The sequence below is a fragment of the Rhinoraja longicauda genome, chromosome 43, assembly GCF_053455715.1.
Source record: "Rhinoraja longicauda isolate Sanriku21f chromosome 43, sRhiLon1.1, whole genome shotgun sequence".
Lineage (NCBI taxonomy): Eukaryota > Metazoa > Chordata > Chondrichthyes > Rajiformes > Arhynchobatidae > Rhinoraja > Rhinoraja longicauda.
Window position 1 is genome coordinate 5,000,786 of NC_135995.1, and position 25,997 is coordinate 5,026,782.

Sequence of the window (25,997 nt, forward strand, 5' to 3'; positions counted from 1 at the left end):
AAACATCCTCCACATCCACTGTGTCCGGGCCGCTCGCTGTTCGGTGTAAAGTTTCAATGGGGCCCTCCCCCCCCGCTCGATCTTCTAAACTCCAGCGAGCGCAGGCCCAGCGCTGACAAACGCCCGCCCTGCGTTAACCCGCTCGTTCCCGGGATATGTTCTTGCGTTAAAACCCCCTCTGGGACCGTTTCTCCAGAGGCGGCACGCCATTCTGAGCGTAGACGTTGGGAGGTCACGTTGCAGTTGTACGAGACGTTGGTGAGGCCGCATTCGGAGCGTGGCGTGCAGTTGACACCCTGGAGATTTACAGGAGCAGGAGGAGGCCATTCGGCCCTTCGAGCCTGTACCTTCGAGGCCTGTAACGGCTGATCGTCCACAATCAGTACCCCGTGCCTGCCTTCTCCCCATATCCCTTGATTCCACCTAGCCCCTAGAGCTCTATCTAACTCTCTCTTAAACCATCCAGTGAATCGGCCTCCACTGCCCTCTGTGGCAGAGAATCCACACTTCACAACTGGACACATTCCTTCTCACCTCAGTTTTAAACGGCCTCCCCTTTATTCTTAGACTGTGTGGGCCCCTGGTTCTGGACTCCCCCAACATTGGGAACATGTTTTCCTGCATCTAGCTTGTTCCAGTCCCTTTTATAATTTTATACGTCTCTATAAGATCCCCCTCTCATCCTTCTAAACTCCAGTGAATACAAGCCCCAGTCTTTCCAATCTTTCCTCGTACGACAGTCCTGCCATCCCTGGGATTAACCTGGTGAACCTACGCTGCACTACCTCAATAGCAAGGACGTCCTTCCTCAAATTAGGAGACCAAAACTGCACACAGTACTCAGGTGTGGTCTCACCAGGGCCCTGTACAACTGCAGAAGGACCTCTTTGCTCCTGTACTCAACTCCTCTCGCTGTGAAGTTGTGAGTGAATTCTTGAACTGATCTTAAAGCAAACTGTTTCCTCTAAATCGAAATTCCTTCCAGCTTCTAGAATTGGTCTGTTGGCTCCAGGAAGTTGGAGGGGTGGGAGGGAGTGTGTGTGTGTGTGTGTGGTGTGTGTGTGTGTGTGTGTGTGTGTGTGTGTGTGTGTGTGTGGAGACACAGCAAACACAAACAGCCTGGTCGAGCTGCTGCCTCACGGCGCCAGAGAATTTATGCGTGATTTTGAAATTGCTGTGGAGGTCAGGCCTGGGTTCAGGGCCTGTGAAGTCCTTTTGTCGTGGGAAGTCCTTGCAAGATGAAGGGGGAACTAAACATATTGCCAACAGCAACGTCGACAGACATTATGCTTTCTGGAAAGCATCTGCAGTCGTAGAATTCAGAGACACAGCGCGGAAACAGGCCCTTCGGCCCACCGAGTCCGTGCCGACCAGCGATCCACGCACACTAACACTATCACACGCACACACACACACACAGACACGCACGCATACACACACGCACGCACGCACGCACGCATACACGCACACACGCATACACGCACGCACGCACGCACGCACGCACACACACACACACACACACTGGGGGACAATTTACGATCTTTATCGAAGCAATTACCTACAAACCCGCACGCACGTCTTTGGAGTGTGGTAGGAAACCGGAGCGCCCGAGAAAAACCCACGCAGGTCACGGGGAGAGAACGTACAAAATCCGTACAGACAGCGCCCGCCCCGTGCAAGTGGGCTGGGGTGTGTGTGAGTCAGGAACCTCTTTAGGGGAAGTAAGAGTGTTTTTGTTATTGGAGGCTTCGATGTGGTTCTAGCAGCGAGTGTTTGCTGGTGACAACTTATCCCTGCCACATGCAAACTTCTCATCGATCGCCTATATGGTCAACGGTAAGGTACTGGGAGAGAGAGAGAGGGGGGAGAGAGAGAGAGAGAGGGAGAGAGAGGGGGGGAGAGAGAGAGAGTGATAGAGGGAGAGAGAGAGAGGGAGAGGGGGGAGAGAGCGGGAGAAGAGAGGGGGGAGAGAGGGGAGAGAGAGGGGGGAGAGAGGGGGAGAGAGAGAGAGAGAGAGAGAGAGAGAGAGAGAGAGAGAGAGAGAGAGAGAGAGAGAGAGAGAGAGAGAGAGAGGCAATATAGAAAGAGAAAGAAAGGGAAATTGGGGAGAAAGGGTGAGGGAGCGAGAAAGAGAGGGGGAGAGAGAGAGTGAGGGGGAGAGAGAGAGAGAGAGAGAGAGAGGGAGAGAGAGAGGGGAAGGGGGAGAGAGAGGGAGGAAGGGAGGGAGAGGGAGGAAGGGAGGAGCGGGAGAGGGAGGAAGAGAGAGGGAGAGAGAGAGAGAGCAAGCAATATAGAAAGGGAAAGAAAGGAGGGAGAGGGAAATTGGGGCGAAAGAGAGAGGGAGAGAGAGAGGGAGAGGGATGGATAGAAAAGGAGGGGGAGAAAGAGGGAGAGAGGGAGAGAGGGAGAGGGACAGGGAGGGGGAGAGGGACAGGGAGGGGGAGAGGGACAGGGAGGGAGAGGGAGGGAGGGAGGGAGGGAGGGAGGGAGGAGGGGAGAGGGGGAGAGGGAGGGAGGGTGATGTGCGGGACAGTATTTCTGACACCGCTCCACATTTGCCGACCGTCCCCATCTCTCTGTGTCCGTTACAGATCGCTGGGAATGATGAGGACCAGCTTGTTGTGGGCGCTGCTGACCCTGGCCCTGGGTAGGTACATCACCCACTGGGGCCCGGCCCGGGGGAAGACGTAGAACGTTACGCCATGGGGGAGGAGAGTGGAGACGGGCAGAGGGGGTGACACTGGGGTGGGGGGGCAACTTCTCCACACAGAGGGGTGGGTGGGAAAGGTCGGGGAGGGCTGGGACTCTATTCCCTGGAGCGCTGGAGGATAAGGGGCGGCCTTATGTAGGTGTACAAAATCACGAGGGGAATAGATCGGGTCGAACCTACCTCAATAGCAAGGACGTCCTCTCTCAAATTACAACTTTGGGTGGAAAAGTTTCTTTTCACCTCAGTTTTAAACGGCCTCCCCTTTATTCTTAGACTGTGTGTGTGTGGCCCCTGGTTCTGGACTCCCCCAACATTGGCAACATGTTTCCTGCATCTAGCTTGTCCAGTCCTTTTATAATTTTACATGTCTCTCTATAAGATCCCCCTCTCGTCCTTCTAAACTCCAGTGAATACAAGCCCCAGTCTTTCCAATCTTTCCTCGTACGACAGTCCCGCCATCCCGGGGATTAACCTGGTGAACCTACGCTGCACTGCCTCAATAGCAAGGACGTCCTTCCTCAAATTGCAACTCTCTGGGTGGAAAAGTTTTTTTCTCATCTCAGTTTTAAATGGCCTACCCCTTATTCCTAAACTGTGGCCCCTTGTTCTGGACTCCCCCAACATTGGGAACATGTTTCCTGCCTCTAACGCGTCCAATCCCTTCATAATCTTATATGTTTCAAAAAGATCCCCTCTCATCCTTCTAAATTCCAGTGTATACAAGCCTAGCCGCTCCAGTCTTTCCTCATACGACAGTTCCGCCATCCAGGGGATTAACCTGGTGAACCTCAGCTTCACTGCCTCAATATATCTTTCCTCAAATTTGGATACCAAAACTGCACACAGTACTCCAGGTGTGGTCTCACCAGGGCCCTGTACAACTGCAGAAGGACCTCTTTGCTCCTATACTCAACTCCTCTTGTCATAAAGGCCAATATGCCATTGGCTTTCTTCACTGCCTGCTGTACCTGCATGCTTCCTTTCAGTGAATGATGCACTAGGACACCCAGGTCTCGTTGTACTTCCCCATTTCCTAACTTGACACCATTCACATAATAATCTGCCTTCCTGTTCTTACCAACAAAGTGGATAACCTCAAGCTAGATGCGGGAAAATTTTCCGAATGTTGCAGTTGTGGTCTCCAAATTTGAGGAAGGGCGTCCTTGCTATTGAGGCAGTGCAGCGTAGGTTCACCAGGTTAATCCCCGGGATGGCGGGACTGTCGTACGAGGAAAGATTGGAAAGACTGGGGGCTTGTATTCACTGGAGTTTAGAAGGATGAGAGGGGGGTCTTACAGAGAGACGTATAAAATTATAAAAAGGACTGGACATGCTGGATGCAGGAAAAATGTTCCCAATGTTGGGGGAGTCCAGAACCGGGGGCCACACACACAGAGTCTAAGAATGGCGGGACTGTCGTATGTTGAAAGGCTGGAGCGATTGGGCTTGTATACACTGGAATTTAGAAGGATGAGGGGGGATCTTATTGAAACATATAAGATAATTAGGGGATTGGACACATTAGAGGCAAGAAACATGTTCCCAATGTTGGGGGAGTCCAGAACAAGGGGCCACAGTTTAAGAATAAGGGGTAGACCATTTAGAACGGAGATGAGGAAGAACTTTTTCAGTCAGAGAGTGGTGAAGGTGTGGAATTCTCTGCCTCAGAAGGCAGTGGAGGCCAATTTGTTGGATGCTTTCAAGAGAGAGCTGGATAGAGCTCTTAAGGATAGCGGAGTGAGGGGGTATGGGGAGAAGGCAGGAACGGGGTACTGATTGAGAATGATCAGCCATGATCGCATTGAATGGCGGTGCGTACAGGCTCGAAGGGCTGAATGGCCTCCTCCTGCACCTATTGTCTATTGTCTATTGTCTATTGTGAGAAGAAACTTTTCCACCCAGAGAGTTGTGAATCTGTGGAATTCCACTAGCCCCTAGAGCTCTATCTAACTCTCTCTTAAATTCATCCAGTGAATTGGCCTCCGATTAAATTCATCCAGTGAATGTGTGGGATTCTCTGCCACAGAGGGCAGTGGAAGCCAATTCACTGGATGGGTTTAAGAGAGAGTTAGATAGAGCTCTAGGGGCAAGTGGGATCAAGGGATATGGGGAGAAGGCAGGCACGGGTTACTGATTGTGGACGGTCAGCCGCGGTCACGATGAATGGCGGCGTCTACTGTCTCTCTCCCTGCAGGTGTGGTGGCCGATCCTTGGGAGGTGAGGGCGTCGAGGAATGTAATGGCCGCCGTGGGAACCTGCGTAAGGATTCCCTGCTCCTTCCATCCGGGCTGGTCTCAGCTGAAAACCGTGCAGTGGCTGAAGGGCGACCAGACGCAGGGAACCCTCGTTGTCAGCTCCGATCAATACCCTGACCCGCTCCACAGTCCGAGTGCGGAGATCCCACAACAATGGCAGAGAGACAACGACTGTACCCTGACAATCGACAGCCTGACCAAGCGGGATGAGGGACGGTACTTCTTACGAATGGAGAACAGTCAGGGAGAGAAATATTCCGGGCCGGACGGGGTTCTGCTGAACGTATCCGGTAAGACAATCACACAAAGTGCTGGAGTAACTCAGCGGGTCGGGCAGCATCTCTGTGGAGAACGTGGACAGGTACAAAGTGCTGGAATAACTCAGCGGGTCAGGCAGCATCTCTGTAGAGAACGTGGACAGGTACAAAGTGCTGGAGTAACTCAGCGGGTTAGGCAGCATCTCTGTGGAGAACGTGGACAGGTACAAAGTGCTGGAGTAACTCAGCAGGTCAGGCAGCATCTCTGTGGGGAAAGTGGACAGGTACACAATGTGCTGGAGAAACTCAGCAGGTCAGGCAGCATCTCTGTGGAGAACGTGGACAGGTACAAAGTGCTGGAGTAACTCAGCGGGTCGGGCAGCATCTCTGGAGAAACAGATTTGGTGTTGACAACATCTTTCCTGTAACGCGGTGCCCAAAATTGAACACAATGCTCTAAATGTGGCCTCACCAACGTCTTGTTCAACTGCAACGTGACCTCCCAACTTCTACGCTCAATACTCTGACTAATGAAGGCAAATGTGCCAAAAGCCTTCTTGACCACCCTATCTACCTCTGAAATCACTTTCAGGGAACTTTGTACCTGCGCTCCTAGATCCCTCTGCTCTACAACACTCCCTGTCTACCTGTGATGCCAAACTTTCAGGGGAACTGTGTACCTGCGCTCCTAGATCCCTCTGCTCTACGACACTCCCTGTCTACCTGTGACGCCACACTTTAAGGGGAACTGTGTACTTGCGCTCCTAGATCCCTCTGCTCTATAACACTACCCAGTGCCCTACCATTCACTGTGTAGGTCCTGTCCATGTTAGACTTCCCAAAGTAAAACACCTCACGTTTCTCTGTGTTAAATTCCATCAACTGTTGCTCCACCCACCTGGCCAATCGATCCAGATCCTACTACAATCTTTCACAACCATCCTGACTATCTGCAAAACCACCGACATTTGTGATATTTTCATCTTGATATTCGTGAGCGATTCCCAATGTCCCTCTCCCTGCGTCTGACCCACACCAGAATTATTCACCGGAGTTTAGAAGGATGAGAGGGGGATCTTATTGAAACGTATAAAATTATAAAAGGACTGGACAAGCTAGATGCAGGAAAAATGTTCCCAATGTTGGGGGAGGCCATTCGGCCCTTCGAGCCTGTACGCACCGCCATTCACTGTGATCGTGGCTGATCGTCCACAATCAGTAACCTGTGCCTGCCTTCTCCCCATATCCCTTGATTCCACTAGCCCCTAGAGCTCTATCTAACTCTCTCTTAAGTCCATCCAGTGAATCGGCCTCCACTGCCCTCTGTGGCAGAGAATTCCACAAATTCACAACTCTCTGGGTGGGAAAAGTTTTCTTCTCACCTCAGTTTTAAACGGCCTCCCCTTTATTCTTAGACTTTGTGTGTGTGGCCCCTGGTTCTGGACTCCCCCAACATTGGGAACATGTTTCCTGCATCTAGCTTGTCCAGTCCTTTTATAATTGTATACGTTTCTAAAGATCCCCCTCTCATCCTCCAGTGAATCTATTATATTGCTAAAACACTCATCTTGTCTGTCTGTTTGTTTGTTTGTCCATTAGTTTGTTTGTAAGTACCCAAAATACAGCCAAAACGGCAACAATTTTAGGCCCACCTTACCGACACTGGCCATGGTTGTTACAGTTATTCACTTTTCAAACTTTAAAAAAATCACTTTTCAAACTTAAAAAAATCACTTTTTAAACTTTAATGAATCACTTTTCCACTTCCCCTGGCTGCCAGTCATTTAAAGTTAGCATGCGGTCACTTAAAGTTAGCACAAAGGGGAGGCCGTTTAAAACTGAGGTGAGAAGTAACATTTTCACCCAGAGAATTTGTTGTGAATGTGTGGGATTCTCTGCCACAGAGGGCAGTGGAGGCCGATTCACTGGGTGGATTTAAGAGAGAGTTAGATAGAGCTCTAGGAGCTAGTGGAATCAAGGGAAATGGGGAGAAGGCAGGCACGGGTTACTGATTGTGGACAATCAGCAGCGATCACAATGAATGGCGGTGCGTACAGGCTCGAAGGGCCGAATGGCCTCCTCCTGCACCTATTTTTTATGTTTCTATGTTTCCATGTTTGCCCCACCATTTTTGACATCAAATAGTCTGCTCGTAATGTGTTGAAGGCTAACGGAAAATCTAGAAAAGAGGGCTCTTGCTGGGGTGTGAGGTTTGTCCAAATGTTTATAGATGATATGGATCAGAGTGGAAACAGGGTCTTACATATGGGTTGGGGTAGGGTGGGAGCAAAGGTACTAGAGGAGCAAGATGGACCACTCGACCCTAAAAACCAAAGATACTAGAGGAGCAAGATAGACCACTCGACCCTAAAAACCCAAAGGTACTAGAGGAGCAAGATAGACCACTCGACCCTAAAAACCCAAAGATACTAGAGGAGCAAGATGGACCACTCGATCCTAAAAACCCAAAGGTACTAGAGGAGCAAGATAGACCACTCGACCTTAAAAACCCAAAGGTACTAGAGGAGCAAGATAGACCACTCGACCCTAAAAACCCAAAGGTACTAGAGGAGCAAGATGGACCACTCGACCCTAAAAACCCAAAGGTACTAGAGGAGCAAGATGGACCACTCGACCTTAAAAACCTAAGATACTAGAGGAGCAAGAAAGACCACTTGACCCTGGATGCTTTCAAGAGAGAGCAGTCGTACAGGGCCCTAGTGAGACCGCACCTGAAGTACTCTGTGCAGTTTTGGTCTCCAAATTTGAGGAAGGACATTCTTGCTATTGAGGGCTTGCAGCATAGTTTTACTAGATTAATTCCCGGAATGGCGGGACTGTCGTACGTTGAAAGACTGGAGCGACTAGGCTTGTGTACGCTGGAGTTTAGAAGGATGATAGGGGAACTTATTGAAACGTATAAGATTATTAAGGGATTGGACAGGCTAGAGGCAGGAAACATGTTCGCAATGTTGGGGGAGTCCAGAACCAGGGGCCACAGTTTAAGAATAAGGGGTCGGCCATTCAGAACGGAGATGAGGAAAAACTTTTTCAGTCAGAGAGTTATAAATCTGTGGAATTCTCTGCCTCAGAAGGCAGTGGAGGCCAATTCTCTGAATGCATTCAAGAGAGAGCTAGATAGAGCTCTTAAGGATAGCGGAGTCAGGGGGTATGGGGAGAGGGCAGGAACGGGGTACTGATTGTGGATATCAGCCATGATCACAGTGAATGGCGGTGCGTACTGGCTCGAAGGGCCGAATGGCCTCCTCCTGCATCTGTTGTCTATTGTCTATTGTCTATTAAAAATGCAAATAATGTGTAATTAGATAAATAATTAATAGTTACTAGACCAAATGGTCCCGTTGGGCCCAAACCTCTCCTGCATTGGTGAAGCACCCTCTCTTCCTCCACTCCCTCCCCTCCCCTCTCCCCCCTTCCCCCTCCCCCTCACACCCCTCCCCTCTGCCTCCCCCTTCCCCTCCCCCTCACACCATCTCCCTCAACCACCCTTAACCTCCCTACTCCCCCTCCTCCTCCTCCCCTCCCCCTCCCCTTCCTCCCCCCTCCCCCTCCCCTCCCCTCCCCTCCACCTCCCCCTACCCCTCCCCCTCACAACATCTCCCGCAACCACCCCTAACCTCCCTACTTCCCCCCTCCCCCTCCCTCAACCCCCGTCCCTGCCTCCCTCCCTCCCTCCCTGGGAGATAGATTTAAACTTTAAAATGTGAATAACTTAAAAAATATAACACCGATTTCAATGCAACTTCCATTAGCACCAAAGGGACGACGGTGAGTAAGGTGGGCCTAAAATTATCATGCTACCGTGTACCGTTTTGGCTGTAGATCAGGAACAAACAAACAAACAAACAGACAAGAGTTTTAGTATATAGATAATAAGATTGATAGAGTAATGGGGAATCATGACAGAAGCCTCCTAGTGGCGAGCACTGGGAATAGACAACATGATGCACTCTGGGACAGATGCAGTTTAATGTGGATAAGTGTGAAGTTATCCACTTTGGTGGCAAGAACAGGAAGGCAGATTATTATCTGAATGGTGTCAAGTTAGGAAAAGGGGAAGTACAACGAGATCTGAGTGTCCTAGTTCATCAGTCACTGAAAGTAAGCATGCAGGTACAGCAGGCAGTGAAGAAAGCCAATGGCATTTTGGCCTTCATAACAAGAGGAGTTGAGTATAGGAGCAAAGAGGTCCTTCTGCAGTTGTACAGGGCCCTAGTGAGACCGCACCTGGAGTACTGTGTGCAGTTTTGGTCTCCAAATTTGAGGAAGGATATTCTTGCTATTGAGGGCGTGCAGCGTAGGTTCACCAGGTTAATCCCTGGGATGGCGGGACTGTCGTATGTTGAAAGACTGGAGCGACTAGGCTTGTCTACACTGGAGTTTAGAAGGATGAGAGGGGAACTTATTGAAACGTATAAGATTATTAAGATTGGACACGCTAGAGGCAGGAAACATGTTCCCGATGTTGGGGGAGTCCAGAACCAGGGGCCACACACAGTTTAAGAATAAGGGGTCGGCCATTTAGAACGAAGATGAGGAATAACTTTTCCGTTCAAAGAGATGTGAATCTGTGGAATTCTCTACCTCAGATGGCAGTGGAGGCCAATTCTCTGGATGCTTTCAAGAGAGAGTCAGGAAGAGCTCTTAAAGATTACGGAGTCAGGGGGTATGGGGAGAAGGCAGGAATGGGGTACTGATTGTGGATGATCAGCCATGATCACATTGAATGGCGGTGCGTACAGGCTCAAAGGGCCGAATGGCCTCCTCCTGCACCTATTGTCTATTGTCTATTGCAGATGCACGAAGCAAAGTGACTAAAAGTTGCTTCACCATGTTTTGTTTTTACTCTTGTTATACGGGCGAATTAAAAGGAGTGGTCCATCTTGCTCCTGGAGTATCTTTGGGACGGAGTGGGTGAGAGGTGGGGGAGGGTGAGGAGAGGGGGAGGGGGAGACGGGAGGGGGAGGGGTAGGGGGAGGGTGCTACACCAATGCAGGAGAACATTGGATCCTGACATCCTCGTTAAGAAGGGAAGAAAAAACGAGAGGAAGCATTGTGAGACCACACCTGGAGTACTGTGTACAGTTTTGGTCTCCCAATTTGAGGAAGGACATCCTTGCTATTGAGGCAGTGCAGCGTAGGTTCACCAGGTTAATCCCCGGGATTGCGGGACTGTCGTACGAGGAATGATTGGAAAGACTAGGCTTGTATTCACTGGAGTTTAGAAGGCTGAGAGGGGGATCTTAGAGAAACGGATAAAATTATAAAAGGACTGGACAAGCTAGATGCAGGAAAAATGTTCCCAATATTGGGGGAGTCCAGAACCAGGGGCCACACACACACAGTCTAAGAATAAAGGGGAGGCCGTTTAAAACTGAGGTGAGACGGAACTTTTCCAGTTGTGAATGTGTGGGATTCTCTGCCACAGAGGGCAGTGGAGGCCGATTCATTGGATGGATTTAAGAGAGAGTTAGATAGAGCTCTAGGGGCTAGTGGAATCAAGGGGTATGGTGAGAAGGCAGGCACGGGTTACTGATTGTGGACGATCAGCCGCGATCACGGTGAATGGCGGCGGTGGCTGGAAGGGCCGAATGGCCTCCTCCTGCACCTATTTTCTATGTTTCTATGTTTCTGTGAAAAATGAAACTGTGCTCCTGGATTCTCTGACTCTCTCTCTCTCTCTCTCTCTCTCTCTCTCTCTTTCCGAAGATGAGTCTAGTTTGGTGAACATCTCCTCGCCAGCGGAGATAAAGGAGGGAGATGAGGTGGTGCTAACCTGCTCGGTCAGGTTCGCCTGTCCCGGCCGCCTGAGATGGAGTGGGATCGATGGCTTAGATTCGGACTCGGAGACCGAAACTCCGGGATCAGTTGCCAACTCCTGGACCACCAGCCTCACGCTGAGATTCCAGGCATCCCATTCGGACCACGGCAGGTCTCTCAGATGCGTCCACACTCCATCAGAGAACACCGGGAATACCATCACCTTGAACGTTAAACGTGAGTCACAGAGCCCATTGGATCGCGTGGCGACACGGCGCGGAAACAGGCCCCCCAGCGGCCTAACGCCCACGCCAGCCAAGCTGCGCGGCAGTGTGAGCTGTGAGGAGGATGCTTTGAGGATGCAAGGTGACCTGGACAGGTTGTGTGAGCGGGCAGACGCAGGTAAAGGGGAAGTGCAACGACACCTGTGTGTCCTTGTACACCAGTCACTGAAAGTAAGCGTGTAGGTACAGCAGGCAGTGAAGAAAGATAATGGCATGTTGGCCTTCATGACAAGAGGAGTTAAGTACAGGAGCAAAGAGGTCCTTCTGCAGTTGTATAGGGCCCTGGTTAGACCGCACCTGGAGTACTGTGTGCAGTTTTGCTCTCCAAATGTGAGGAAGGACGTCCTTGCTATTGAGGCAGTGCAGCGTAGGTTCACCAGGTTAATCCCCGGGATGGCGGGAGGGTTGTATGAGGAAAGATTGGAAAGACTGGGCTTGTATTCACTGGAGTTTAGAAGGATGAGAGGGGGATCTTATAGAGACGTGTAAAATTATAAAAGGACTGGACAAGCTAGATGCAGGAAAAATGTTCCCAATGTTGGAGAGTCCAGAACCAAGCTGGGTGGCAGTGTGAGCTGTGAGGAGGATGCTACGAGGATGCAGGTTGACTTGGACAGGTTGTGTGAGCGGGCAGACGCAGTTTAACGCGGATAAACGTGAGGCGATCCACTTCGGTGGCAAGAAAAGGAAGGCAGCTAATTAACTCAATGGTGTGCAGGGAAAAAAACTGCAGATGCTGGTTCAAATCGAAGGCAGACACAAAGTGCTGGAGTAACTCAGCGGGTCGGGCAGCATCTCTGTGGAGAACGTGGACAGGTACAAAGTGCTGGAGTAACTCAGCAGGTCAGGCAGCATCTCTGTGGAGAACGTGGACAGGTACAAAGTGCTGGAGTAACTCAGCGGGTCGGGCAGCATCTCAAGAGAAAAGGAATGCGCGACGATTTGGGTCGAGACCTTTCGTCAGTCTGAAGAAGGGTCTCAAACCGAAACATCACCCATTCCTTCTCTCCTGAGATGCTGCCTGACCCGCTGAGTTACTCCAGCAATTTTTGTCTATTATCTCAATGGTGTCTGATTAGTTAAAGGGGAAGTGCAGCGAGACCTGGGTGTTCTTGTTCATCACTCACTGAAAGTAGGCGTGCAGGTACAGCAGGCAGTGAAGAAAGCTAATGGCATGTTGGCCTTCATGATAAGAGGATTTGAGTACAGGAGCACAGAGGTCCTTCTGCAGTTGTATAGGGCCCTGGTGAGACCGCACCTGGAGTACTGTGTGCAGTTTTGGTCTCCAAATTTGAGGAAGGACATCCTTGCTATTGAGGGCGTGCAGCGTAGGTTCACCAGGTTAATCCCCGGGATGGCGGGACTGATATATGAGGAAAGATTGGAAAGACTGGGGCTTGTATTTACTGGAGTTTAGAAGGATGAGAGGGGGATCTTATAGAAACGTATAAGATTATTAAGAGATTGGACAGGCTAGAGGCAGGAAACATGTTCCCAATGTTGGGGGAGTCCAGAACCAGGGGCCACACACACACAGTCTAAGAATAAAGGGGAGGCCGTTTAAAACTGAGGTGAGGAGGAACGTTTCCAGTTGTGAATGTGTGGGATTCTCTGCCACAGAGGGCAGTGGAGGCCGATTCACTGGATGGATTTAAGAGAGAGTTAGATAGAGCTCTAGGGGCCAGTGGAATCAAGGGATATGGGGAGAAGGCAGGCACGGGTTACTGATTGTGGATGATCAGCCGCAGTCACGATGAATGGCGGCGTCTACTCTGTCTCTCTCCCTGCAGGTGCGGTGGCCGATTCGTGGGAGGTGAGGGCGCCGAGGAATGTAATGGCCGCCGTGGGAACCTGTGTGCGGATTCCCTGCTCCTTCTCCCGTCCCTTCGGGTCTCGGCTGAAAACCGTGCAGTGGCTGAAGGGCGACCAGACGCAGGGCACCCACGTCGTCAGCTCCGATCAAGACGGCGACCCGCTCCGCCGTCCGATTGCGGAGATCCCTAAACAATGGCAGAGAGACAAGGATTGCACCCTGACAATCGACAGCCTGACCAAGCGGGATGAGGGATGGTACTACTTCCGAATGGAGAACAAACTGGGAGAGAAATATTCCGGGCCGGACGGGGTTCAGCTGAACGTATCCGGTAAGACAATCACACAAAGTGCTGGAGTAACTCAGCGGGTCGGGCAGCATCTCTGTGGAGAACGTGGACAGGTACAAAGTGCTGGAGTAACTCAACGGGTCAGGCAGCATCTCTGTGGAGAACGTGGACAGGTACAAAGTGCTGGAGTAACTCAGCGGGTCAGGCAGCATCTCTGTGGGGAAAGTGGACGGGTACACAAAGTGCTGGAGTAACTCAGCGGGTCAGGCAGCATCTCTGTGGAGAACGTGGACAGGTACACAAAGTGCTGGAGAAACTCAGCAGGTCAGGCAGCATCTCTGGAGAAACAGATTTGGTGTTGACAACATCTTTCCTGTAACGCGGTGCTCATAACTGAACAAAATGCTCTAAATGTGGCCTCACCAACGTCTTGTTCAACTGCAACATGACCTCCCAACTTCTACGCTCAATACTCTGACTGATGTTGGCCAATGTGCCAAAAGCCTTCTTGACCACCCTATCTACCTCTGAAATCACTTTCAGGGACCTGTGTACCTGTGCTCCTAGATCCCTCTGCTCTACAACACTCCCTGTCTACCTGTGATGCCAAACTTTCAGGGGAACCGTGTAGCTGCGCTCCTAGATCCCTCTGCTCTACGACACTCCCTGTCTACCTGTGATGCCACACTTTAAGGGGAACTGTGTACCTGTGCTCCTAGATCCCTCTGCTCTATAACACTACCCAGTGCCCTACCATTCACTGTGTAGGTCCTGTCCATGTTAGACTTCCCAAAGTAAAACACCTCACGTTTCTCTGTGTTAAATTCCATCAACTGTTGCTCCACCCACCTGGCCAATCGATCCAGATCCTGCTGCAATCTTTCACAACCATCCTGACTATCTGCAAAACCACCTACATTTGTGATATTTTCATCTTGATATTCGTGAGTGATTCCCAATGTCCCTCTCCCTGCGTCTGACCCACACCAGAATTATTCACCGGAGTTTAGAAGGATGAGAGGGGGATCTTATTGAAACGTATAAAATTATAAAAGGACTGGACAAGCTAGATGCAGGAAAAATGTTCCCAATGTTGGGGGAGGCCATTCGGCCCTTCGAGCCTGTACGCACCGCCATTCACTGTGATCGTGGCTGATCGTCCACAATCAGTAACCTGTGCCTGCCTTCTCCCCATATCCCTTGATTCCACTAGCCCCTAGAGCTCTATCTAACTCTCTCTTAAGTCCATCCAGTGAATCGGCCTCCACTGCCCTCTGTGGCAGAGAATTCCACAAATTCACAACTCTCTGGGTGGGAAAAGTTTTCTTCTCACCTCAGTTTAAAACGGCCTCCCCTTTATTCTTAGACTGTGTGTGTGTGGCCCCTGGTTCTGGACTCCCCCAACATTGGGAACATGTTTCCTGCATCTAGCTTGTCCAGTCCTTTTATAATTGTATACGTTTCTAAAGATCCCCCTCTCATCCTCCAGTGAATCTATTATATTGCTAAAACACTCATCTTGTCTGTCAGTTTGTTTGTTTGTCCATTAGTTTGTTTGTAAGTACCCGAAATACAGCCAAAACGGCAACAATTTTAGGCCCACCTTACCGGCACTGGCCATGGTTGTTACAGTTATTCACTTTTCAAACTTTAAAAAAATCACTTTTCAAACTTTAAAAAATCACTTTTTAAACTTTAATGAATCCCTTTTCCACATCCCCTGGCTGCCAGTCATTTAAAGTTAGCATGCGGTCACTTAAAGTTAGCACAAAGGGGAGGCCGTTTAAAACTGAGGTGAGAAGTAACATTTTCACCCAGAGAATTTGTTGTGAGTGTGTGGGATTCTCTGCCACAGAGGGCAGTGGAGGCCGATTCACTGGGTGGATTTAAGAGAGAGTTAGATAGAGCTCTAGGAGCTAGTGGAATCAAGGGAAATGGGGAGAAGGCAGGCACGGGTTACTGATTGTGGACAATCAGCAGCGATCACAATGAATGGCGGTGCGTACAGGCTCGAAGGGCCGAATGGCCACCTCCTGCACCTATTTTTTATGTTTCTATGTTTCCATGTTTGCCCCACCATTTTTGACATCAAATAGTCTGCTCGTAATGTGTTGAAGGCTGACGAAAAATCAAGAAAAGAGGGCTCTTGCTGGGGTGTGAGGTTTGTCCAAATGTTTATAGATAATATGAATCAGAGTGGAAACAGGGTCTTACATATGGGTTGGGGTAGGGTGGGAGCAAAGATACTAGAGGAGCAAGATGGACCACTCGACCCTAAAAACCCAAAGATACTAGAGGAGCAAGATAGACCACTCGACCCTAAAAACCAAAGATACTAGAGGAGCAAGATAGACCACTCGACCCTAAAAAACCCAAAGGTACTAGAGGAGCAAGATAGACCACTCGACCCCAAAAACCCAAAGGTACTAGAGGAGCAAGATAGACCACTCGACCCTAAAAAACCCAAAGGTACTAGAGGAGCAAGATAGACCATTCGACCCTAAAAACCCAAAGGTACTAGAGGAGCAAGATAGACCACTCGACCCTAAAAACCCAAAGGTACTAGAGGAGCAAGATAGACCACTCGACCCTAAAAATCCAAAGATACTAGAGGAGCAAGATAGACCACTCGACCCTAAAAAACCCAAAGGTACTAGAGGAGCAAGATGGACCACTCGACCCTAAAAACCCAAAGGTACTAGAGGAGCAAGATGGACCACTCGACCCTAAAAACCCAAATGTACTAGAGGAGCAAGATGGACCACTCGACCCTAAAAACCCAAAGGTACTAGAGGAGCAAGATAGACCACTCGACCCTAAAAACCCAAAGATACTAGAGGAGCAAGATGGACCACTCGACCTTAAAAACCTAAGATACTAGAGGAGCAAGAAAGACCACTTGACCCTGGATGCTTTCAAGAGAGAGCAGTTGTATAGGGCCCTAGTGAGACCGCAACTGGAGTACTCTGTGCAGTTTTGGTCTCCAAACTTGAGGAAGGACATTCTTGCTATTGAGGGCTTGCAGCATAGTTTTACTAGATTAATTCCCGGAATGGCGGGACTGTCGTACGTTGAAAGACTGGAGTGACTAGGCTTGTGTACGCTGGAGTTTAGAAGGATGAGAGGGGAACTTATTGAAACGTATAAGATTATTAAGGGATTGGACAGGCTAGAGGCAGGAAACATGTTCCCAATGTTGGGGGAGTCCAGAACCAGGGGCCACAGTTTAAGAATAAGGGGTCGGCCATTCAGAACGGAGATGAGGAAACACTTTTTCAGTCAGAGAGTTGTAAATCTTTGAAATTCTCTGCCTCAGAAGGCAGTGGAGGCCAATTCTCTGAATGCATTCAAGAGAGAGAGCTAGATAGAGCTCTTCAGGATAGCGGAGTCAGGGGGTATGGGGAGAAGGCAGGAACGGGGTACTGATTGAGAATGATCAGCCATGATCACATTGAATGGTGGTGCTGGCTCGAAGGGCCGAATGGCCTACTCCTGCACCTATTGTCTATTGTCTATTGTCTATTGACTAGTATGTTGAAAGACTGGAGCGACTAGGCTTGTATACACTGGAATTTAGAAGGATGAGAGGGGATCTTATCGAAACATATAAGATTATTAAGGGGTTGGACATGTTAGAGGCAGGAAACAATGTTGGGGGAGTCCAGAACCAGGGGCCACTGTTTAAGAATAAGGGGTAAGCCATTCAGAACAGAGATGAGGAAAAACTTTTTCAGTCAGAGAGTTGTAAATCTTTGGAATTCTCTGCCTCAGAAGGCAGTGGAGGCCAATTCTCTGAATGCATTCAAGAGAGAGCTAGATAGAGCTCTTAAGGATAGTGGAGTCAGGGAGTATGGGGAGAGGGCAGGAACGGGGTACTGATTGAGGATGATCAGCCATGATCACAGTGAATGGCGGTGCGTACTGGCTCGAAGGGCCGAATGGCCTCCTCCTGCATCTGTTGTCGATTGTCTATTGTCTATTGTCTATTGTCTATTAAAAATGCAAATAATGTGTAATAAGATAAATAATTAATAGTTACTAGACCAAGTGGACCGGTTGGGCCCAAACCTCTCCTGCATTGGTGTAGCACCCTCTCTTCCTCCACTCCCTCCCCTCCCCCTCATCCCCCTCCCTCCTCCCCTCCATCCTCCCTTCCCCATCCCTCCACCCCTCCCCCTCCCCTTCCTCCCTCCTCCCCCTTCCCTCCCCTCCCCCTCCCCCCCTTCCCCTCCCCCTCTCCACCCTCCCCCCTTCCTCCCCCCTTCCCTCCCCCCCCGCCTCCCCCCTTCCCTTCCCCCTCACACCATCTCCTGCAACCACCCCTAACCTCCCTACTTCCCCCCTGTCCCTCCCTCAACCCCCGTCCCTCCCTCCCTACCTAGGAGATAGATTTAAACATCGAAATGTGAATAACTTTAAAAATATAACACCGATTTCAATGAAAATTCTTCCATTAGCACCAAAGGGATGACGGTGAGTAAGGTGGGCCTAAAATTATCGTGCTATCGTGTACCGTTTTGGCTGTAGATCAGGAACAAACAAACAAACAAACGAACAAGAGTTTTAGTATATCATATCATATCATATATATACAGCCGGAAACAGGCCTTTTTGGCCCTCCAAGTCCGTGCCGCCCAGTGATCCCCACACATTAACACTATCCTACACCCACTAGGGACAATTTTTACATTTACCCAGCCAATTAACCTACATACCTGTACGTCTTTGGAGTGTGGGAGGAAACCGAAGATCTCGGAGAAAACCCACGCAGGTCACGGGAGTAATGGGGAATCATGACAGAAGCCTCCTGGTGGCGAGCACTGGGAATAGACAACATGATGCACTCTGGGACAGATGCAGTTTAATGTGGATAAGTGTGAAGTTATCCACTTTGGTGGCAAGAACAGGAAGGCAGATTATTATCTGAATGGTGTCAAGTTAGGAAAAGAGGACGTACAAAGAGATCTGGGTGTCCTAGTTCATCAGTCACTGAAAGTAAGCATGCAGGTACAGCAGGCAGTGAAGAAAGCCAATGGCATGTTGGCCTTCATAACAAGAGGAGTTGAGTATAGGAGCAAAGAGGTCCTTCTGCAGTTGTACAGGGCCCTAGTGAGACCGCACCTGGAGTACTGTGTGCAGTTTTGGTCTCCAAATTTGAGGAAGGATATTCTTGCTATTGAGGGCGTGCAGCGTACGTTCACCAGGTTAATCCCCGGGATGGCGGGACTGTCGTACGTTGAAAGACTGGAGCGACTAGGCTTGTGTACGCTGGAGTTTAGAAGGATGAGAGGGGAACTTATTGAAACGTATAAGATTATTCAGATTGGACACGCTAGAGGCAGGAAACATGTTCCCGATGTTGGGGGAGTCCAGAACCAGGGGCCACACACAGTTTAAGAATAAGGGGTCGGCCATTTAGAACGAAGATGAGGAATAACTTTTCCGTTCAAAGAGATGTGAATCTGTGGAATTCTCTACCTCAGATGGCAGTGGAGGCCAATTCTCTGGATGCTTTCAAGAGAGAGTCAGGAAGAGCTCTTAAAGATTACGGAGTCAGGGGGTATGGGGAGAAGGCAGGAACGGGGTACTGATTGTGGATGATCAGCCATGATCACATTGAATGGCGGTGCGTACAGGCTGGAAGGGCCGAATGGCCTCCTCCTGCACCTATTGTCTATTGTCTATTGCAGATGCACGAAGCAAAGTGACTAAAAGTTGCTTCACCATGTTTTGTTTTTACTCTTCTTATACGGGCGAATTAAAAGGAGTGGTCCATCTTGCTCCTGGAGTATCTTTGGGACGGAGTGGGTGAGAGGTGGGGGAGGGTGAGGAGAGGGGGAGGGGGGAGACGGGAGGGGGAGGGGTAGGGGGAGGGTGCTACACCAATGCAGGAGAACATTGGACCCTGACATCCTAGTTAAGAAGGGAAGAAAAAACGAGAGGAAGCATTGTGAGACCACACCTGGAGTACTGTGTACAGTTTTGGTCTCCCAATTTGAGGAAGGACATCCTTGCTATTGAGGCAGTGCAGCGTAGGTTCACCAGGTTAATCCCCGGGATTGCGGGACTGTCATACGAGGAATGATTGGAAAGACTAGGCTTGTATTCACTGGAGTTTAGAAGGATGAGAGGGGGATCTTAGAGAAACGGATAAAATTATAAAAGGACTGGACAAGCTAGATGCAGGAAAAATGTTCCCAATATTGGGGGAGTCCAGAACCAGGGGCCACACACACACAGTCTAAGAATAAAGGGGAGGCCGTTTAAAACTGAGGTGAGATGGAACTTTTCCAGTTGTGAATGTGGGGGATTCTCTGCCACAGAGGGCAGTGGAGGCCGATTCATTGGATGGATTTAAGAGAGAGTTAGATAGAGCTCTTGGGGCTAGTGGAATCAAGGGGTATGGTGAGAAGGCAGGCACGGGTTACTGATTGTGGACGATCAGCCGCGATCACGGTGAATGGCGGCGGTGGCTGGAAGGGCCAAATGGCCTCCTCCTGCACCTATTTTCTATGTTTCTATGTTTCTGTGAAAAATGAAACTGTGCTCCTGGATTCTCTGACTCTCTCTCTCTCTCTCTCTCTCTCTCTCTTTCCGAAGATGAGTCTAGTTTGGTGAACATCTCCTCGCCAGCGGAGATAAAGGAGGGAGATGAGGTGGTGCTAACCTGCTCGGTCAGGTTCGCCTGTCCCGGCCGCCTGAGATGGAGTGGGGTCGATGGCTTAGATTCGGACTCGGAGACCGAAACTCCGGGATCAGTTGCCAACTCCTGGACCACCAGCCTCACGCTGAGATTCCAGGCATCCCATTCGGACCACGGCAGGTCTCTCAGATGCGTCCACACTACATCAGAGAACACCGGGAATACCATCACCTTGAACGTTAAACGTGAGTCACAGAGCCCATGGGATCGCGTGGCGACACGGCGCGGAAACAGGCCCCCCAGCGGCCTAACGCCCACGCCGGCCAAGCTGCGCGGCAGTGTGAGCTGTGAGGAGGATGCTTTGAGGATGCAAGGTGACCTGGACAGGTTGTGTGAGCGGGCAGACGCAGGTAAAGGGGAAGTGCAACGACACCTGTGTGTCCTTGTACACCAGTCACTGAAAGTAAGCGTGTAGGTACAGCAGGCAGTGAAGAAAGATAATGGCATGTTGGCCTTCATGACAAGAGGAGTTAAGTACAGGAGCAAAGAGGTCCTTCTGCAGTTGTATAGGGCCCTGGTGAGACCGCACCTGGAGTACTGTGTGCAGTTTTGCTCTCCAAATGTGAGGAAGGACGTCCTTGCTATTGAGGCAGTGCAGCGTAGGTTCACCAGGTTAATCCCCGGGATGGCGGGAGGGTTGTATGAGGAAAGATTGGAAAGACTGGGCTTGTATTCACTGGAGTTTAGAAGGATGAGAGGGGGATCTTATAGAGACGTGTAAAATTATAAAAGGACTGGACAAGCTAGATGCAGGAAAAATGTTCCCAATGTTGGAGAGTCCAGAACCAAGCTGGGTGGCAGTGTGAGCTGTGAGGAGGATGCTACGAGGATGCAGGGTGACTTGGACAGGTTGTGTGAGCGGGCAGACGCAGTTTAACGCGGATAAACGTGAGGCGATCCACTTCGGTGGCAAGAAAAGGAAGGCAGCTAATTAACTCAATGGTGCGCAGGGAAAAAAACTGCAGATGCTGGTTCAAATCGAAGGTAGACACAAAGTGCTGGAGTAACTCAGCGGGTCGGGCAGCATCTCTGTGGAGAACGTGGACAGGTACAAAGTGCTGGAGTAACTCAGCAGGTCAGGCAGCATCTCTGTGGAGAACGTGGACAGGTACAAAGTGCTGGAGTAACTCAGCGGGTCGGGCAGCATCTCAGGAGAAAAGGAATGCGCGACGATTTGGGTCGAGACCTTTCGTCAGTCTGAAGAAGGGTCTCAAACCGAAACATCACCCATTCCTTCTCTCCTGAGATGCTGCTTGACCCGCTGAGTTACTCCAGCACTTTGTGTCTATTATCTCAATGGTGTCTGATTAGTTAAAGGGGAAGTGCAGCGAGACCTGGGTGTTCTTGTTCATCACTCACTGAAAGTAGGCGTGCAGATACAGCAGGCAGTGAAGAAAGCTAATGGCATGTTGGCCTTCATGATAAGAGGATTTGAGTACAGGAGCACAGAGGTCCTTCTGCAGTTGTATAGGGCCCTGGTGAGACCGCACCTGGAGTACTGTGTGCAGTTTTGGTCTCCAAATTTGAGGAAGGACATCCTTGCTATTGAGGGCGTGCAGCGTAGGTTCACCAGGTTAATCCCCGGGATGGCGGGACTGATATATGAGGAAAGATTGGAAAGACTGGGGCTTGTATTTACTGGAGTTTAGAAGGATGAGAGGGGGATCTTATAGAAACGTATAAGATTATTAAGAGATTGGACAGGCTAGAGGCAGGAAACATGTTCCCAATGTTGGGGGAGTCCAGAACCAGGGGCCACACACACACAGTCTAAGAATAAAGGGGAGGCCGTTTAAAACTGAGGTGAGGAGGAACGTTTCCAGTTGTGAATGTGTGGGATTCTCTGCCACAGAGGGCAGTGGAGGCCGATTCACTGGATGGATTTAAGAGAGAGTTAGATAGAGCTCTAGGGGCCAGTGGAATCAAGGGATATGGGGAGAAGGCAGGCACGGGTTACTGATTGTGGATGATCAGCCGCAGTCACGATGAATGGCGGCGTCTACTCTGTCTCTCTCCCTGCAGGTGCGGTGGCCGATTCGTGGGAGGTGAGGGCGCCGAGGAATGTAATGGCCGCCGTGGGAACCTGTGTGCGGATTCCCTGCTACTTCTCCCGTCCCTTCGGGTCTCGGCTGAAAACCGTGCAGTGGCTGAAGGGCGACCAGACGCAGGGCACCCACGTCGTCAGCTCCGATCAAGACGGCGACCCGCTCCGCCGTCCGATTGCGGAGATCCCTAAACAATGGCAGAGAGACAAGGATTGCACCCTGACAATCGACAGCCTGACCAAGCGGGATGAGGGATGGTACTACTTCCGAATGGAGAACAAACTGGGAGAGAAATATTCCGGGCCGGACGGGGTTCTGCTGAACGTATCCGGTAAGACAATCACACAAAGTGCTGGAGTAACTCAGCGGGTCGGGCAGCATCTCTGTGGAGAACGTGGACAGGTACAAAGTGCTGGAGTAACTCAGCGGGTCAGGCAGCATCTCTGTGGAGAACGTGGACAGGTACAAAGTGCTGGAGTAACTCAGCGGGTCAGGCAGCATCTCTGTGGGGAAAGTGGACGGGTACACAAAGTGCTGGAGTAACTCAGCGGGTCAGGCAGCATCTCTGTGGAGAACGTGGACAGGTACACAAAGTGCTGGAGAAACTCAGGGGGTCGGGCAGCATCTCTGTGGGGAAAGTGGACAGGTACACAAAGTGCTGGAGAAACTCAGCAGGTCAGGCAGCATCTCTGGAGAAACAGATTTGGTGTTGACAACATCTTTCCTGTAACGCGGTGCTCATAACTGAACACAATGCTCTAAATGTGGCCTCACCAACGTCTTGTTCAACTGCAACATGACCTCCCAACTTCTACGCTCAATACTCTGACTGATGTTGGCCAATGTGCCAAAAGCCTTCTTGACCACCCTATCTACCTCTGAAATCACTTTCAGGGACCTGTGTACCTGTGCTCCTAGATCCCTCTGCTCTACAACACTCCCTGTCTACCTGTGATGCCAAACTTTCAGGGGAACCGTGTAGCTGCGCTCCTAGATCTCTCTGCTCTACGACACTCCCTGTCTACCTGTGATGCCACACTTTCAGGGGAACTGTGTACCTGTGCTCCTAGATCCCTCTGCTCTATAACACTACCCAGTGCCCTACCATTCACTGTGTAGGTCCTGTCCATGTTAGACTTCCCAAAGTAAAACACCTCACGTTTCTCTGTGTTAAATTCCATCAACTGTTGCTCCACCCACCTGGCCAATCGATCCAGATCCTGCTGCAATCTTTCACAACCATCCTGACTATCTGCAAAACCACCTACATTTGTGATATTTTCATCTTGATATTCGTGAGTGATTCCCAATGTCCCTCTCCCTGCGTCTGACCCACACCAGAATTATTCACCGGAGTTTAGAAGGATGAGAGGGGGATCTTATTGAAACGTATAAAATTATAAAAGGACTGGACAAGCTAGATGCAGGAAAAATGTTCCCAATGTTGGGGGAGGCCATTCGGCCCTTCGAGCCTGTACGCACCGCCATTCACTGTGATCGTGGCTGATCGTCCACAATCAGTAACCTGTGCCTGCCTTCTCCCCATATCCCTTGATTCCACTAGCCCCTAGAGCTCCATCTAACTCTCTCTTAAGTCCATCCAGTGAATCGGCCTCCACTGCCCTCTGTGGCAGAGAATTCCACAAATTCACAACTCTCTGGGTGGGAAAAGTTTTCTTCTCACCTCAGTTTAAAACGGCCTCCCCTTTATTCTTAGACTGTGTGTGTGTGGCCCCTGGTTCTGGACTCCCCCAACATTGGGAACATGTTTCCTGCATCTAGCTTGTCCAGTCCTTTTATAATTGTATACGTTTCTAAAGATCCCCCTCTCATCCTCCAGTGAATCTATTATATTGCTAAAACACTCATCTTGTCTGTCAGTTTGTTTGTTTGTCCATTAGTTTGTTTGTAAGTACCCGAAATACAGCCAAAACGGCAACAATTTTAGGCCCACCTTACCGACACTGGCCATGGTTGTTACAGTTATTCACTTTTCAAACTTTAAAAAAATCACTTTTCAAACTTTAAAAAATCACTTTTTAAACTTTAATGAATCCCTTTTCCACTTCCCCTGGCTGCCAGTCATTTAAAGTTAGCATGCGGTCACTTAAAGTTAGCACAAAGGGGAGGCCGTTTAAAACTGAGGTGAGAAGTAACATTTTCACCCAGAGAATTTGTTGTGAATGTGTGGGATTCTCTGCCACAGAGGGCAGTGGAGGCCGATTCACTGGGTGGATTTAAGAGAGAGTTAGATAGAGCTCTAGGAGCTAGTGGAATCAAGGGAAATGGGGAGAAGGCAGGCACGGGTTACTGATTGTGGACAATCAGCAGCGATCACAATGAATGGCGGTGCGTACAGGCTCGAAGGGCCGAATGGCCACCTCCTGCACCTATTTTTTATGTTTCTATGTTTCCATGTTTGCCCCACCATTTTTGACATCAAATAGTCTGCTTGTAATGTGTTGAAGGCTGACGAAAAATCAAGAAAAGAGGGCTCTTGCTGGGGTGTGAGGTTTGTCCAAATGTTTATAGATAATATGAATCAGAGTGGAAACAGGGTCTTACATATGGGTTGGGGTAGGGTGGGAGCAAAGATACTAGAGGAGCAAGATGGACCACTCGACCCTAAAAACCCAAAGATACTAGAGGAGCAAGATAGACCACTCGACCCTAAAAACCAAAGATACTAGAGGAGCAAGATAGACCACTCGACCCTAAAAAACCCAAAGGTACTAGAGGAGCAAGATAGACCACTCGACCCCAAAAACCCAAAGGTACTAGAGGAGCAAGATAGACCACTCGACCCTAAAAAACCCAAAGGTACTAGAGGAGCAAGATAGACCACTCGACCCTAAAAACCCAAAGGTACTAGATGAGCAAGATAGACCACTCGACCCTAAAAACCCAAAGGTACTAGAGGAGCAAGATAGACCACTCGACCCTAAAAACCCAAAGATACTAGAGGAGCAAGATAGACCACTCGACCCTAAAAACCCAAAGATACTAGAGGAGCAAGATGGACCACTCGACCCTAAAAAACCCAAAGGTACTAGAGGAGCAAGATGGACCACTCGACCCTAAAAACCCAAAGATACTAGAGGAGCAAGATGGACCACTCGACCCTAAAAACCCAAAGATACTAGAGGAGCAAGATGGACCACTCGACCTTAAAAACCTAAGATACTAGAGGAGCAAGAAAGACCACTTGACCCTGGATGCTTTCAAGAGAGAGCAGTTGTACAGGGCCCTAGTGAGACCGCACCTGGAGTACTCTGTGCAGTTTTGGTCTCCAAATTTGAGGAAGGACATTCTTGCTATTGAGGGCTTGCAGCATAGTTTTACTAGATTAATTCCCGGAATGGCGGGACTGTCGTACGTTGAAAGACTGGAGTGACTAGGCTTGTGTACGCTGGAGTTTAGAAGGATGAGAGGGGAACTTATTGAAACGTATAAGATTATTAAGGGATTGGACAGGCTAGAGGCAGGAAACATGTTCCCAATGTTGGGGGAGTCCAGAACCAGGGGCCACAGTTTAAGAATAAGGGGTCGGCCATTCAGAACGGAGATGAGGAAAAACTTTTTCAGTCAGAGAGTTGTAAATCTTTGGAATTCTCTGCCTCAGAAGGCAGTGGAGGCCAATTCTCTGAATGCATTCAAGAGAGAGAGCTAGATAGAGCTCTTCAGGATAGCGGAGTCAGGGGGTATGGAGAGAAGGCAGGAACGGGGTACTGATTGAGAATGATCAGCCATGATCACATTGAATGGTGGTGCTGGCTCGAAGGGCCGAATGGCCTACTCCTGCACCTATTGTCTATTGTCTATTGTCTATTGACTAGTATTTTGAAAGACTGGAGCGACTA

At 49.8% G+C, this 25,997-nt stretch overlaps 1 protein-coding gene across 1 annotated transcript in view; it reads left to right on the forward strand.

The window, feature by feature from the left end:
• Positions 1-2,596: 2,596 nt before the first annotated feature.
• LOC144612190 (hemicentin-2-like) overlaps positions 2,597-25,997 on the forward strand; it is an 80,762-nt gene continuing 57,361 nt past the window's right edge. The window contains exons 1-6 of the mRNA XM_078431748.1: positions 2,597-2,647; positions 4,905-5,255; positions 10,953-11,240; positions 13,078-13,431; positions 19,990-20,277; positions 22,115-22,468. Of these exons, the coding sequence (XP_078287874.1) occupies positions 2,602-2,647; positions 4,905-5,255; positions 10,953-11,240; positions 13,078-13,431; positions 19,990-20,277; positions 22,115-22,468 (1,681 nt within the window). The 5' untranslated portion in view covers positions 2,597-2,601. The remainder of the gene's footprint in view (positions 2,648-4,904; positions 5,256-10,952; positions 11,241-13,077; positions 13,432-19,989; positions 20,278-22,114; positions 22,469-25,997) is intronic.